The sequence below is a fragment of the Poecile atricapillus genome, chromosome Z (genome assembly GCF_030490865.1).
Source record: "Poecile atricapillus isolate bPoeAtr1 chromosome Z, bPoeAtr1.hap1, whole genome shotgun sequence".
NCBI classification, from domain to species: domain Eukaryota; kingdom Metazoa; phylum Chordata; class Aves; order Passeriformes; family Paridae; genus Poecile; species Poecile atricapillus.
In genome coordinates, this window is record NC_081289.1 from 144,413,124 (window position 1) to 144,428,619 (window position 15,496).

The following is a 15,496-nucleotide window of genomic DNA, read 5'->3' on the forward strand; positions in this document are numbered from 1 at the left end:
AACCTGCCACAACAAGGTGAAAAGCGGCCCAGCACCAAGTAACCCCAGAAGGCAAATATTCCTGTGATGCAGGTCTTCATCTTCACTCTTAAAGGTCTTTTCCAACCTGAATGAATTCTATGATTTGCAGAAGAAACCACTACCGGAGTAAAGACTTCACATTAAAAATAATAACCGTTTATAAAATAATTTCACACTGCTACGCAAGGAAGGCTCAGGCCTTACACTTTATTTCTGTAAATGAGAGACAGATCTGGCTTGTGATCAGCTAAGCACACTCAGGTAACAAATTAAAGCCATCCCTCTTATCCCCTTTTCCCAGCACGTGATGCTGAGGTTTTAGAACAACATTAAATAAAAGCTCACAAAGCGAGATGAGAAATCCGGAGTGGCGGCAACGCGCTCTGTCTGTGTGTTACAGAGTCAATTCCACACTTTAATCGGGGGCCCCCCGGACAACACTCAAAAACAAAACTGTTTCTTTCATGGCCATAATAAATAGTCCTGCTGGCCTGTGGAGAAGAAGTAACAGCCCATGGGAAATGGCTTCTGGTGTCAGGGACATGGCCACCGGTGCCTGGTGAGGAGAGCACTGGGGTGGTTTGAGCAGGCCAGGCTCTTCTGTTCACCCCACGGTGGCCCAGGGCTGTTCTGTCCATCAGGAGAGGTTCAGAGTTCCAGGGCTGTTCTGTCCATCAGGAGAGGTTCAGAGTTCCAGGGCTGTTCCATCAGGAGAGGTTCAGAGTTCCAGGGCTGTTCCATCAGGAGAGGTTCAGAGTTCCAGGGCTGTTCCATCAGGAGAGGTTCAGAGTTCCAGGGCTGTTCCATCAGGAGAGGTTCAGAGTTCCAGGGCTGTTCTGTCCATCAGGAGAGGTTCAGAGTTCCAGGGCTGTTCTGTCCATCAGGAGAGGTTCAGAGTTCCAGGGCTGTTCTGTAAGGAGAGGTTCAGAGTTCCAGGGTGTTCCATCAGGAGAGGTTCAGAGTTCCAGGGCTGTTCTGTCTGTCAGGAGAGGTTCAGAGTTCCAGGGCTGTTCCATCAGGAGAGGTTCAGAGTTCCAGGGCTGTTCTGTCCATCAGGAGAGGTTCAGAGTTCCAGGGCTGTTCTGTCCATCAGGAGAGGTTCAGAGTTCCAGGGCTGTTCCATCAGGAGAGGTTCAGAGTTCCAGGGCTGTTCTGTCAGGAGGGGTTCAGAGTTCCAGGGCTGTTCTGTCCATCAGGAGAGGTTCAGAGTTCCAGGGCTGTTCTGTCAGGAGAGGTTCAGAGTTCCAGGGCTGTTCTGTCAGGAGAGGTTCAGAGTTCCAGGGCTGTTCCATCAGGAGAGGTTCAGAGTTCCAGGGCTATTCTGTCCATCAGGAGAGGTTCAGAGTTCCAGGGCTGTTCTGTCCATCAGGAGAGGTTCAGAGTTCCAGGGCTGTTCTGTCCATCAGGAGAGGTTCAGAGTTCCAGGGCTGTTCTGTCAGGAGAGGTTCAGAGTTCCAGGGCTGTTCTGTCAGGAGAGGTTCAGAGTTCCAGGGCTGTTCTGTCAGGAGAGGTTCAGAGTTCCAGGGCTGTTCTGTCCATCAGGAGAGGTTCAGAGTTCCAGGGCTGTTCTGTCAGGAGAGGTTCAGAGTTCCAGGGCTGTTCCATCAGGAGAGGTTCAGAGTTCCAGGGCTGTTCTGTCAGGAGAGGTTCAGAGTTCCAGGGCTGTTCTGTCTGTCAGGAGAGGTTCAGAGTTCCAGGGCTGTTCTGTCCATCAGGAGAGGTTCAGAGTTCCAGGGCTGTTCTGTCAGGAGAGGTTCAGAGTTCCAGGGCTGTTCTGTCCATCAGGAGAGGTTCAGAGTTCCAGGGCTGTTCTGTCCATCAGGAGAGGTTCAGAGTTCCAGGGCTGTTCTGTCCATCAGGAGAGGTTCAGAGTTCCAGGGCTGTTCTGTCTGTCAGGAGAGGTTCAGAGTTCCAGGGCTGTTCTGTCAGGAGAGGTTCAGAGTTCCAGGGCTGTTCTGTCCATCAGGAGAGGTTCAGAGTTCCAGGCTGTTCTGTCAGGAGAGGTTCAGAGTTCCAGGGCTGTTCTGTCAGGAGAGGTTCAGAGTTCCAGGGCTGTTCTGTCCATCAGGAGAGGTTCAGAGTTCCAGGCTGTTCTGTCAGGAGAGGTTCAGAGTTCCAGGGCTGTTCTTTCCAGGAGAGGTTCAGAGTTCCAGGGCTGTTCTGTCAGGAGAGGTTCAGAGTTCCAGGGCTGTTCCATCAGGAGAGGTTCAGAGTTCCAGGGCTGTTCTGTCAGGAGAGGTTCAGAGTTCCAGGGTGTTCCATCAGGAGAGGTTCAGAGTTCCAGGGCTGTTCTGTCTGTCAGGAGAGGTTCAGAGTTCCAGGGTGTTCCATCAGGAGAGGTTCAGAGTTCCAGGCTGTTCTGTCAGGAGAGGTTCAGAGTTCCAGGGCTGTTCTGTCCAGGAGAGGTTCAGAGTTCCAGGGCTGTTCTGTCAGGAGAGGTTCAGAGTTCCAGGGCTCTTCTGTCCAGGAGAGGTTCAGAGTTCCAGGGCTGTTCTGTCAGGAGAGGTTCAGAGTTCCAGGGCTGTTCCATCAGGAGAGGTTCAGAGTTCCAGGGCTGTTCCATCAGGACAGTTTCAGAGTTCCAGGGCTGTTCTGTCCAGGAGAGGTTCAGAGTTCCAGGGCTGTTCCATCAGGACAGTTTCAGAGTCCTCTGTCACCGTGCTGCTCTCATCCTGCGGGTCCGAGCTCTGCTGGCTCCCCAGCACCTGACCGTGAGCTGCCTGCGGCGCTGCTGCCTCTCCCACCGGAGAGCACTGCCGGTCCTGGGACAGCCCCTGGGACACAGCTGAGGCTCCTGCACCTTCTCCTCCCCTGGCATGGCCTGCCCCGAGCCCGGCAGTCCCTCTCCAGCCTCTGCCTGGCGAGGCTGAGCGGGACAGCGAGCCGTGGGCTGGCTGGATCTGCTCCAGCAGGCGCGGGGCCGGCTCCTTCCCCGCCAGCAGTCAAAGTGCTGAGCTTTCGCTGAGGTATATCAATCATCTGCAACACGCCAGGAACCAAACCTCTGCTTCCATCTCTTTTCCCCTTTCTAAACCGCTCTGGGGGGCGTCCAAACGCTCAAAGCAGGGACTGGAGACAAATGGCTTTGCCCTTCCGAGGCCTTCTCTGTCAGCTTTGCCTTCCAAACGCCTTCTCCACCCCTGCACCTGGACTTGCACGCTGTCCCACCCACACAGCCTCACACCAGCACCGCTCTTCAGCTGGAGCAGTGGCGTTTCCATCACCCTGATGTGAGATCTTCACAGTAAGAACGCGTTTTTGGGCTTGTCGAGGCCTCCTCCCAGGTCCCAGCAAGAACAGAAACCAGGGCTAGCACAGCAAACTCCGCTGTTCGTTATGTGAGCCTCACACGAGTCCTCGTCACATCTCAGAGCATTTAGCTTGTTAAAAGGGTGGAAATAATTCCTATAGCAGTAGTCGAATGTGGGCCTTGCAGCACTAAATACAGCAGTTTCTCTTTTACAAATGCAAGCAGCACCGCTGTGCCGGACGGCACGCGGCAGGATGGCGAGGAGAGCAGAGACTGTCTCGTATGGCACTATTTACAGACCTCCCGTTAAAAAGCTGCCGAGTTGGATTGAATATAAGTATAGAACATTTCTTCCATATACAAACTCTCGTTAGCCGGTTGGTTATTAAGGTGCTCAGAAGTGTGGCTGGAAACAGAAGTTACAGTAGATCAGTCGCGTCTTCGTCTATTTACATGCAGTTTCCCGCTGACACCAGCGTCCTCCGCAGGAGCTGGGAGCAAAGCGGCCAGTTTCGAGCCTAGTGCCACGGGAACTGTTGTTCTCTCCAGGAGATCTCTGTCAGAAGGAAAACCAGGAGCAGTTTGGTTCCCTTTTCCAGCAGCGGGTGCCCTGGCTGAGTCGGTGTGGCGGGCGGTGCCGGGCAGCGTCGCGGCGCGGGACACGCTGCTCCCCGCTCTCAGCGCCCGTCCTCCTCCTCCTCGCCTGTCCGGGGCAGGACTCGCAGCACCAGGCTGTCACACTGACCTGCATCACGTGGGCCTTCCGAAGCGCTCGGAAAGCTCAGATCCCCGTGCATCCCCTGCTGCACCCCGTGCAACAGAAGGGAAGATTTTGGCGTGAGAAACCACGAACCAGCAAAAATGCACTTAGCAAAAATTTTGTCTTCTCTTCAGAAAAAAATAAAACGAATCCCCAACGGCACACTGTAGGTCAAATTCCTTCCCCATGAACATTCTCAGAGGGTTGTTTTTCTGTCTGATGGCCGAACTCTGCCTCTGGTTCCGTTCTCTGCTGGCTGGTGGCTGGCATCGCTTCGTTCCACACCTGTGCTCACACAGGCGCCTCAGAGGGGCTCAAAACTCGGCGTTTTGGGAACCTGTCCAACCAGGAGGGTGTCTGACCGTACTGAAAATGCTAATTTTGTCCTTGTCGTTTCAAGTTGCTATAGAAAAGGAAAGGAAGCCGATTCGACTGCTGTTTGCAAACCTACCATGTACAGTCATTTTTCCCCTCGTACATTTTAAGTTTCAAACAGGTCCCAGAGATCGCAAGGCAAGGTTGTTAAGGCAGTGTTAAGAAACTCGGTGTTCCACTCGCACCTCTCGATCCCCTTAGAAGCACTTCTAAGGCATCAAAAGGGGCGTGCGGTTTGTGCTGGCCTTTCCCAAAAAAGGCATTTGGTACAGCGTGAGAAGGGGATGCTCGGTGGCACTGGGAAGCCGCTTGGCCCCGGGCAGCGGCCGCACCACCCCAGAGGAAGAGGGAGGAGCGGCGGGGCTGCGGGGCGCGGGTTCCTCACCACCGCTCCTTCTGGAACGCCTCTGCCTGCACCATGTCCCCGGGGTGCTCGGAGATGCAGGCCCCGTTGATCTCGTTAAGCTTGTTGTCTGGAAGATCCTCGGGTTTTGTGCAAAGTTTCAGCGCCCTGGAGATGAAGACGTCCAAGTCAAACTCGGGGTCGGTCTCGCTGCTCACCTGGGCGGGCTCCTGGCGGAGGCGGTGAGGGGAGGAGGGCAGGCTGCGCTCCTGCATCTCCGGGAGAGAGCCGGGGCACTCCAGCCCCACCTGCGTGCTCTTCACCCACTGGGCAATCTCCAGAAAGAGGTTGGACGGCTCCTCCTCCAGCGACAGCTCAGCGGGAGGGGCGATGGTGGCCCTTTTCCAGTGGGATAAATCCAAGATTAGCTTGGGCTCTGAGTAGTGGTGGGGCTTGCTGTCCCTCCACAGCAACTTGTCCAAGTAGGAGGGTGATCCCACTTTGTAATCACACGATTTCCCACAGTCGGCATCAAAGACTCGGTCCATGGAGGAGTGGGACAGCTCCAAGAACCTCTCCGAGCTGCTCTGCGAGTATTTCCGCGGGTCGACCTGCGCTTCCTCCGCGGTGGGCTCGGAGCCGGCGCGGGGGTCGCGCTGGACCTCGTCCATGTCGTGCTGCTTGTCGTGCCTCCAGTCCAGGTCGGAGGAGAGGCTGATGTGGTACCTGCCAGAAACACGCTGCTGTTAGACACAGAGCACGGCCCTGCTGGCAGCCCAAACCAACCCGCGCCCTGCTGCCGGCTGCGCCTCTTGCTCGCTGATTTATTTATTGTCTTACTGGTAGCAGAGACAACCCTCCTGTGTGTTCAAATGGCAGGGGGTGGATGGTTTATCAAGAGCCTGAGATGCAGCAATAAAAGCCCAACAACCAAAGCAAGAGGCCCCTTCCTTCAGATGTCCACCACCTCCCCTTCGCTCGGGACCTAAAGAAGGTTAACACCATTAATAACCAATCTGCCCCTCAGCCCACAGACAGCCACCATGCTGTGAGTCCTTCCTGCTTGGTGACAGAACAGTGAAGGACATGTCTCAAACCCCATGAGATGGGCATCACCAGCAGCCTGTCCTGATGTCAGGGACCAAGAGCACTCCTGAAGGGTCACCTGGCTGAGTGATGGTTTCTCCAGCCAGCTGAAGCCCCTTGCAATTTCCTGGCAGCTCCAGTTCCTAGACACAATTTTCCCAGTGACACCCGATTTGCTGGCTCCTAACCGAGCTGCCTTTAAAACACGTTACCCCAGGCACCGGGGCTCTGCCACAGCCAAAAATCTGCTCTTCAGGTGTCCCACAGCACACAGCCAGAGTCCTCTCCTGTCCCCCAAACAGCTGGCTGGTGCTGCAGAGTCTGCAGCCCTGTATCAGGTGTCCCCAGCACATCTCTCAGCTCCTCGTGTCACACACCGAAAGCTGGCTGGGGAAAAGGTGACAAGGTGGCCTCCAGCAGCCCAGTTGATGCTTTGGGGCTATGCAGGGATGCACTGAAGACAGATATCCTGCTCCCAGCCTTCCTCCCCACCTGGCTGAGCCCTTCCAGCCTCCCCCTGACGCTTGCTCGCTCAGGCAAAGAGACTCATGGCAGTGGGGGCAAGGGGTTTCTCTAGGTGGTTTTTTCAGTCCTGGTGGAACCTAGGGGGTCGGGAAGGTGAGGAGATTTAGCTGCTGTGTGGAGAGGAACAATGCTGCAGACATCCTCAGCCAGCTCACCCCCCGCAGCTGCAAGGAGCTCTGCAGAAAACCGAACCTCATCAACTCTCAGCTGCGTGTTTTGTCCAGCCTGCTCCAGGGGTAATCACCTCGAATGTGAGAGAACTCAGCTCAAGGCTTTGAGCTCTTCTAAACTTCCAGTAGATCTTTCAGCAAACCATTTAAACACCAACACAATTCAGGGTTTTTTACAAGGCCCCCAGATCTGTGGCCTCTGGGGCTTATGCCCCTTGGAAAGTGACGAATTTAGCACTGCAAATCAGGCACAAGAATTACATTATTTTGTAACCTGCATTATAGGGACAGAGGGCAGGGGGAAGGGCTGCAGTGACACTTTAACCCAAATGAAATGATGACCTAGGCTGTGAATAAAACCGGGAGCAGAAAGGTACGACCGGGATGTGCAGGCTCAGCTGCTGGTCCCCGTGGAATCCCAGAGGAGCCTCTGGGTGGCTCCCAGCCCATTCCTTGGGCTGGAACTACAGTGTGGCATGAAGAAGGAAAAGCAGGCATCTTTCACGGGTCTGGAACACCGTGGGTGTGGTGGAATCCAGGCACGAGCGTGTCAGAGACTTACCAGCCCAGCTCTGCCTGAAGCGTTCAAGGCAGAATCTGCTCGCCAGCCCAGCCCTGGCACTGTACCTGTCCCAGTTGGACATCTGGCTCTGGTTGGCTTCCATCAGCAGGATGTCATCGATCTCGTCCTCGATGCGGAACGGGTGCTGAGACACCGGCTCGTCCTCGGGGCAGGAGTAGGGGCTCATGTAGGGGTGCTGCAGCCCCATCTCGGCCGTTAATCGATCCATGGGGTTAAACGTCAGTATTTTCTCCAGAAAATCAATAGCTGCCAGGCAGAGACAAACAGGCTCACTGACCCCTCAGAAGCAGCTCGCCCTGCCACGGTGAGCCCCGCGGAGCCCCCACGACAAACCCCCCAAAGTAAGGGCTGAGCTAAAGGCCACACCTCAGGCAGAGCTAACCCTGGCACCTGTGTCCCTGCTGCATTCCCTCTCAGGAATTCCCCTCTCAGGAGCTGGGAGCTTGTTGGGAGCATCCCTGCGGGCTCAGTGCCACCCCCTCCAGCAGAGCAGAGCGGAGCAGGGCAGAGGAGAGAAGAGCAGAGCAGCATCCTCACACCTGTGCAGGACAGCACCTGTGTCACACCCCGAGCTGTGTGCTGCACAGGGCAGAGATCTCACCCCAAAAGGAGCTTTGGGCAGTGCTGGGATTTTGCTCCACGCGCTCAGGTCCATCCAACAAGCTCACTGCGTTTCAGACAACTGATTTCACATCTTAGGTGCAACTGAAGCAGAGTAGATTTACTGCAATTTTCAGAAGCCTTTGGCGTGACCAATGCTATGAAATTATCTTACCCATTAATATTCAAAGAATTCTGAGTGGCTAAAATAATTTTAGGAAACTGTGGTGCTTGAGCTCGTTCTACGATGACAGGAAATTTAAGGGCAATTAAACCTAAATGTAGAGGGTTTGCTGTGATAGCTTTGATGATTCCTTTTACTGAGGTTATGTGAGAAGGTAAAATCCTGCCACTGAAGTTGTTGCTTATCCGGTTGATCCTTTCATGGGAAACTCACTATGAGTTCAGGCAATAAAAACAGGAATAATGCCTTTCCTCAAATACGGCTTCATACTGAAACCTTCAGGAACATCCCCATGGAAGGTGCAATTGTGTGAACAGGGCAGTTTCTGCAGAGCCCCTCAGCAGACAGGATGGCCACAGGTGCTGCTCAGACATTAACCAATTTCCCTCTGTCTCCCTGCTGAGATCACCTCGTCACTCGGACTCATTAAACGGGACGGAATCAACAGCCCTGCAAGGCTGCCGGCTGCGGGCAGGGAGCGTGGCAGAACAACACCTTACAGGTGTGATTTGTGATGTGCTGCAGGTCACAGGGGCAGGAGAACGACAGTGAATTATCTGAGGGGTGTGGGTGACCTTTCTTCCCGCTGCCATGGCAGGGAATAAATCGGCTCCTGCTTGCTGGAGGCCCACACGGCCCCTGGGTACCCCGAGCCGATGGATATTGTGCTGCCAAGACCAGCAGACGCCAGCTGAGCCTGGTCTCAACATCTTGCCAAAAGCAGGTGGCCTGTTGAACCCTCAGGAGGAGCTCAGGAGAGCAGCTGGTCAGTGCTCCTGTCTGTAACAACCATCCCAAGCTGGGATGCTCGTGAAGGAGAAGGAGTGCTGTACTGCACAGCCGTGTTCACACCACAAGCACAGCAAGGGAGCAAACAGGGCTCGAGGAGAACCTCTGGGCTGAGCCCCCGCTCACAGCTCGGGGAGACACGTGGGGAGCCAGGGATAAACCTCTAAAGGGCCTTGGAAGAGAATTTCACCCTTGGGAGCTACCTGTGAGCAAGCCACAGCACCGCGAGCGCTGTCCTGCAGCAGGGCCCGGGGACAGGCCACCTGTGAGGGGACAGCAGTGGGGACACCTGAGCTGCAGCTGGGACCACCTGCCACACAGCCCCAGGGATCTGCAGCCCCTTCTGCAGCGCCCAGGTCCTTGTGGACTCCAAGGGAGCGGCTCTGAGGACACGGCAGCCGGGAGAAGCCGCGCCAAGCCAGCGGCCACCACGGTACCTTCGCTGTCCACCTCGGGCAGCAGCTTGCGCAGCGGCTTCCGCACCTCCCAGGTGCTGTTGATGAACATGGGCATCACCTTCAGCAGCTCCTCCTTGTCCTCCTGGTGGATCACAGGGATTGTCTCCAGGATCAGCTGCATCTGCTCCAGCTCGTGGCCCCCTGGGCGGGAAGAAGACAGGCACTGAGGTGAGATACCGAGGATAAATTGGGGTGGGTGGGCGGTGCTGTCAGCTCCAGGGGTCCCCAAACTCCATCTTTAAAGGAAAGCAGGTGTCCGACCCCAAGAGGAAAGGTGTTTTCCACTGGCTGCTGGGCACCAAGCCATGGCTCTGGTGGTGCCAATGCCCCAGCAGCTGTGTGCCATTACACGTTTTTAGTCCTTTTCCTTCAGGACATATTTATCCATAGAACCCAAACCCCTGCTCAGGGCCGGCTGCCTGTCAGTGAGAGGAGAGGAGCAGCAGAGCCCCTCGTTAACGAGCGCTAATCCCACTCCTCAGCACTCTCTGGATCTGACCAGGAGCTCTGTGGTGGACTTCCAGCCTCCCACGTGTGCAGAGAGGAGCTGGCAGGGACTCGGAGTCGCACCAGTGATGTTCTGCTGGCCAGGAGGGCTGGTTAGAAACGCTCTGTCCTCAGAGGCAGGACCAGCCTTTGGGGCAGGGAGGGGCCGGGGGCAGCCAAAACAACGGGGATTTTTGGGCTACCGAGTCCCTGCTGTCCCAGCCACGGATTTCAGGCTGCCTCAAGGGTGAGCAGCCCTGATCACCAAGGTCTGATCCACGACAAGAGCCAGCCTCATTTATGGCCCAGCACTTCTGACCGGCCAGCAGGGAGTGTGGGGAGCCCACCTCACAGGGGATGGAGAGCGCTCGCCCTGAGGCAGCCCTGCTCCTGTGGGGGTCCCTGGTGTCCACAGCCCAGAGCTGGGCCAGCACGAGTTCTCCAGACCCACACCCGTGGGGCTGACCCCCTGGGACAAGGGCAGGGACAATCATGGGTGCTGGGGAGCTGCCTTCTCCCGTGCTGGCCTCGCCAAGCCTGGTTCCATTCAGCCACGGCCACCTCCACGGCAGCTCTGGTGACACTGGCAGTGCCCTTGGACAGCCCCAGGGCAAGGCTGGCACCAGCCCAGCTGGTCACCACCCATGGGACCGTACTGGGAGCCACTGGGAATGTGCTGGGGGGAACTGGGACCACGCTGGGGGCAACTGGGGAAAAGTGTGAGTGACTGGGGCCCTGCTGGGAAATACTGGCATCATACTGGGAGTGACTGGGACTGTACTGGGGGCAGCTGGGAGAGCTGGGAACACTCTGGGCCAAAGTGGGAGGAACTGAGAGAAACTGTGACTGTGCTGGAGGCAAATTGTACCCTAATAGGGAATGACTGGGAGTGACTGGGCTCATCCTGGGGTGCTGAGGAAACTGGAACCACACAGGGGGAGCAACTGGGCTCATGCTGGGAGCAGCCACTGCCGGCACCAGGACCCCCAAACCCCCATCCTGGCCATCCCACCCCTCCAGCCCCAGCACCCCCAACCAGGCTCCCGGGAATCCCAGGGGTTCCCCCCTCTCAGGGGTCAGGATCAACGCCCTGAGAGAAGACAAAGGGAAGGACGCCCTTCCCGTATCAACCCTGGGCAAATTAATTCACTTCCCTGGAGAAAAACTAATTTTAGGTCACTCAGAGCTTCACAGCGTGACTCCAGGGGAAACTAAAGATATCTACCAGGAAATGAACACCTTGTTAGTCAGGATAATTCCCAAGCTGTGATCAAAATTACAGGGTGATAAAAGTCACAAAGGCTTTATGGCTTTTCCCTCAGCGCAGCTCCAGCCACAGCTGGCTGAAGAAACCTGGCAGGCAGAAGATAGCGTGTTCAGTCACACAAAGGAGCTGCTAATGCAGCGCTGGGAGCCTTGAATTATGGCTCTCAAGAATCCCCATTCTCTCCCATTATCCTCTATTTATGGAATTCCCAGGGACCTTTTTTCCTGAAGGTATTACCTCCTGAAAAGGAAAACATGAACCACAGACAGGATAAACGCAGCGTGCTGTTGTCACCCAGGGAGAGAACGAGGAGCTCTGCACCATGTCTCTAAAAGAGAACCTTCTCCAGGCTTCAGCCAAGTCCCAGGAAGGCACCCAAGCCCTGGGAGCAAGCCCTGGTCCCACGGGAAAAGCCCCTGTGCTAGCTCTTGGTCACAGCCCCACTGCTGAGCCCCATCTGCAAGGACAGACCTTTTCCCCTTTTTTACTCCTTTTCCCCATTTACTCCTGCTTCCACTGATGCTGCTTTCGGTGGGAAAGACACTGGAGGGAGCTGTGGCTGCTCAGGCACAGACTGTCCTCCCCGTTCTCTGTGCTGCTGCTGCTGCTGCTGCTGGGGAGCTCTCCGAAGGTCTGCGAGCCGGATTCTGGCAGCTGCAGTAGTGCTGAGCTGCTGTCAGCTTTGGGACAGCCATCTGCTGTGGCCTCACGGGGCTCTGCCGGACCCAAATCTGCTCTGCCCCCATGGGGAAGGGGTCTCTGGGAGGGGCTGGGGTCCATTTCTGCTGCACGTCCCGTAATTTGTGCAGGAGAATGGATCCTGAATCCACAGAGCACCCGGGACAGAGAACCGAGTTAATTATATTGATTTATGCTAAGCACTGGGTCTGAACTGCGCTGCTGACGCACGCTGGAGGAGACACTCACCCCGGGCAAGGAGCTTGCTGCAGGGCTGCAGCTCTCCCTGAACCACACTGCTGCTCTTTCCCACGGGGCTCCGTGAAACCCATCCTGCAGGGAGGGACGGGGGCTGCAGCTGCCTGGGGTGAGCTCCTCCAGCCCAGCCAAGGGGAGAACAGCAGCAGAAAAGGTGAATCCACGTGGCTGTGCGTGGATTTTAGCTGCTGCTGTGAGTTTTAGCTGCTCTGAGGGGCTGGGTTTTATTCTGCTCCTCTCTGGGCAGCAGCAGGTGAAAGACACCACGGGCACCCTGCCTGCTGCCGGGCTCCTGCCCTGGCCCTGCTCTGCCTGCTGGCACAGGAGGAGGCCAGGAAAACGGGGCAGGGGGCCAGAACCTCCCATGACAATGATGCATTTTCAAAGCCACCCAAAAGGAGTTGATATTTGGAGTTTGGTTTTGATCCCCACCCATTAACCAAGCATCCTGCCAGCACCCAGGGAGGTATTAAGTGATTTCAGTGGGCTGGAGGGTGGAGAAGAAGGGATGCTCGCAGCGTGTGTCTGGCAGAGCCCAGCCCGTGTGTGCCAAATCCCACCTCTGATCTCTGCCTGCTGTGGAGAACCAGCCTGGGGAGGCTCCTGCGTGGCTGCTCTGGGGCATCTCACCCAGGCAGGGGACAGATGAACCCCACCCTGGGGCTACTTCTGCCTCTGCATAACCACAAAATGAGCTTAAAGCACCACCTTGGACACCTCAGCCAGCATGGCTCACACCGTGGGACCCACAGAGAGCGAAAACAAGCCCCAGGCTGGGCTGAGAGAGGGCTCAAGCACAGTTTGAAAAGCCAGGAATGCTTGGGTGCTGTGCTTGGATGGCCAGGGGAGGACCTCGGCAAGCAACCCTCATTTTGATGTGGGGATTGAGTGCAGGGGAACGGAGACTGCAGCATCTCCCAGCGAGATCAGACAAGGCCCCACACCTGCAGGGACAAGTGGCACCTGGAGACACCCCTGCTCCTAGAATGTATCCCAAGGAAACATCAGGAGCAGACAGGTTAAATGCAGAATTTTCAAAGCTGAAATCCCTGGACTGGAAAGTTTTGGTGAAATTGAGGACAAAGAGGAGGTAGGAAGGGGTGGCAGTTTTAAAGATCGCTTCATAATGGTACTGACTGCTTATTTTTAAGCTTTCACAAAAGAAATTCAGAAGCTGCAAGCAGGAGTGGGGAGGGGGCGTCAGAGCAGCTGCAGCCAAGTCTGTGGAGCTCTGCGGTGTGCTGTGTGTGAAGGAAACGTCCTCCTCCATTATTAACGGTCCTGGTTATTTATTTACACTACTCTGCCAACAGCTGCTCACAAAACACGCTAAACCTTGTCATTCAGAGCACTGGCAGGCCATGGAGCTCTGCTGCACACCTCGGGAAGGGGAGCAGCTCCTGCAACAGGCAGAGGGCAGCTCCTTCGTCCCCCCACGAATGGCTCCGTGTCCCAGCGCAGGAGGCTCAGCTTGGCTCCTGGCACAGCAGTTTTGGGACTCTAATACATACATTTTTTCTTCTCAAGAACATCAGAGCTGAGCTTCAAATGCTGCATTGGTAACTCCATGCTGTGCTTTTTGTTGTCGTCTTTTCTTGCACTTCACCTCTGCAGCTGCGGCTCGTGCTTACAGGTAAATCCTAAAAATGGGCGTTCAAATGTCTCCCCTCAAAGCACAGAAACAGCTGGAAGACACCGATCACAATTCAAATCCACGGCATAGAGTACAAACCTCCAGGAACAGGGCACCATTATCTCCTCTCCTTACACGGGGGAACTCCCTCTGCTGGGCTAGAAAGCCTCGGAATTGGCTAGCAAGGGAGGAGGGAGGGGAAAAAGTGAAACAACAGGAGACAGAAACCTACCGGCAAAGAGCATCCTCCCAGTCAGCATCTCGGCCAGGATGCAGCCCGCTGCCCACATGTCGATGGCTTTGGTGTAGTTGTTGGGCGACAGGAGGAGACGGGGGGAGCGGTACCACTTCGTCACCAAGCCTTCAGACAGGTAACCCTGGAGGAGCAGAGACAGGGGAGGCTGAGGAATGACAGCATGCAGCAGAGATCCTCCATCCTGAGCAGAGACAGGGGACTCAGGAGGGACAGTGTGCAGCACAGCTCCTCCATCCTGAGCAGAGACAGGGGACTCAGGAGGGACAGTGTGCAGCACAGCTCCATCCTGAGCAGAGACAGGGGCTGAGCAGGGACAGTGTGCAGCACAGCTCCATCATCCTGAGCAGAGACAGGGGCTGAGCAGGGACAGTGTGCAGCACAGCTCCATCATCCTGAGCAGAGACAGGGGCTGAGCAGGGACAGTGTGCAGCACAGCTCCATCATCCTGAGCAGAGACAGGGGCTGAGCAGGGACAGTGTGCAGCACAGCTCCATCCTGAGCAGAGACAGGGGCTGAGCAGGGACAGTGTGCAGCACAGCTCCATCATCCTGAGCAGAGACAGGGGCTGAGCAGGGACAGTGTGCAGCACAGCTCCATCATCCTGAGCAGAGACAGGGGCTGAGCAGGGACAGTGTGCAGCACAGCTCCATCCTGAGCAGAGACAGGGGCTGAGCAGGGACAGTGTGCAGCACAGCTCCTCCATCCTGAGCAGAGACAGGGGCTGAGCAGGGACAGTGTGCAGCACAGCTCCTCCATCCTGAGCAGAGACAGGGGCTGAGCAGGGACAGTGTGCAGCACAGCTCCATCCTGAGCAGAGACAGGGGCTGAGCAGGGACAGTGTGCAGCACAGCTCCTCCATCCTGAGCAGAGACAGGGGCTGAGCAGGGACAGTGTGCAGCACAGCTCCATCCTGAGCAGAGACAGGGGCTGAGCAGGGACAGTGTGCAGCACAGCTCCATCCTGAGCAGAGACAGGGGCTGAGCAGGGACAGTGTGCAGCACAGCTCCATCCTGAGCAGAGACAGGGGCTGAGCAGGGACAGTGTGCAGCACAGCTCCATCATCCTGAGCAGAGACAGGGGCTGAGCAGGGACAGTGTGCAGCACAGCTCCATCCTGAGCAGAGACAGGGGCTGAGCAGGGACAGTGTGCAGCACAGCTCCATCCTGAGCAGAGACAGGGGCTGAGCAGGGACAGTGTGCAGCACAGCTCCATCCTGAGCAGAGACAGGGGCTGAGCAGGGACAGTGTGCAGCACAGCTCCATCCTGAGCAGAGACAGGGGCTGAGCAGGGACAGTGTGCAGCACAGCTCCATCATCCTGAGCAGAGACAGGGGCTGAGCAGGGACAGTGTGCAGCACAGCTCCATCATCCTGAGCAGAGACAGGGGCTGAGCAGGGACAGTGTGCAGCACAGCTCCATCATCCTGAGCAGAGACAGGGGCTGAGCAGGGACAGTGTGCAGCACAGCTCCATCATCCTGAGCAGAGACAGGGGCTGAGCAGGGACAGTGTGCAGCACAGCTCCTCCATCCTGAGCAGAGACAGGGGCTGAGCAGGGACAGTGTGCAGCACAGCTCCATCATCCTGAGCAGAGACAGGGGCTGAGCAGGGACAGTGTGCAGCACAGCTCCATCATCCTGAGCAGAGACAGGGGCTGAGCAGGGACAGTGTGCAGCACAGCTCCATCCTGAGCAGAGACAGGGGCTGAGCAGGGACAGTGTGCAGCACAGCTCCATCATCCTGAGCAGAGACAGGGGCTGAGCAGGGACAGTGTGCA

At 56.4% G+C, this 15,496-nt stretch overlaps 2 protein-coding genes across 54 annotated transcripts in view; one reads left to right on the forward strand and one right to left on the reverse strand.

Annotated features, from left to right (window-relative positions):
- The first annotated feature begins 202 nt into the window (after positions 1–202).
- On the forward strand, positions 203–4,009 carry LOC131573002 (uncharacterized). 50 transcript variants are annotated; one of them, XM_058826548.1, is made up of 8 exons: positions 203–910; positions 976–1,288; positions 1,359–1,395; positions 1,602–1,634; positions 1,668–2,259; positions 2,292–2,343; positions 2,375–2,459; positions 2,494–4,009. In XM_058826548.1, the coding sequence occupies exons 1-8, from the start codon at positions 536–538 to the stop codon at positions 2,984–2,986; spliced, it is 1,980 nt and encodes a 659-aa protein (XP_058682531.1). In that variant the 5' UTR covers positions 203–535; the 3' UTR covers positions 2,987–4,009. The 50 variants fall into 50 exon arrangements, with proteins under 50 accessions (XP_058682531.1, XP_058682522.1, XP_058682489.1 ...); XM_058826539.1 differs by lacking the exon at positions 2,292–2,343 and having other exon boundaries at positions 976–1,955; positions 1,993–2,094; positions 2,194–2,274; positions 2,494–2,559; positions 2,627–4,009; XM_058826506.1 differs by having other exon boundaries at positions 976–1,568.
- Positions 4,010–4,148: 139 nt separating this feature from the next.
- The window catches only part of MAPK4 (mitogen-activated protein kinase 4), a 53,189-nt gene continuing 41,841 nt past the window's right edge, over positions 4,149–15,496 (reverse strand). For all 4 annotated transcript variants that reach the window (XM_058826553.1, XM_058826552.1, XM_058826554.1 and 1 more), the window contains exons 4-7: positions 13,699–13,843; positions 9,124–9,285; positions 7,158–7,359; positions 4,149–5,475 (exon numbers count right to left, since the gene is read on the reverse strand). In XM_058826553.1, the coding sequence (XP_058682536.1) occupies positions 4,788–5,475; positions 7,158–7,359; positions 9,124–9,285; positions 13,699–13,843 (1,197 nt within the window). In that variant the 3' untranslated portion in view covers positions 4,149–4,787. The remainder of the gene's footprint in view (positions 5,476–7,157; positions 7,360–9,123; positions 9,286–13,698; positions 13,844–15,496) is intronic.

Excerpts from the sequence above, each read along its gene's own strand:
- LOC131573002 (XM_058826497.1), top strand. The coding sequence starts at position 536 with ATGGGAAATGGCTTCTGGTGTCAGGGACATGGCCACCGGTGCCTGGTG. Across the intron at positions 911-975 it reads TGTTCTGTCCATCAGGAGAG|GTTCAGAGTTCCAGGGCTGT; the intron begins GTTCAGAGTTCC and ends CCATCAGGAGAG. Across the intron at positions 2,260-2,291 it reads GGGCTGTTCTGTCAGGAGAG|GTTCAGAGTTCCAGGGCTGT; the intron begins GTTCAGAGTTCC and ends CCATCAGGAGAG.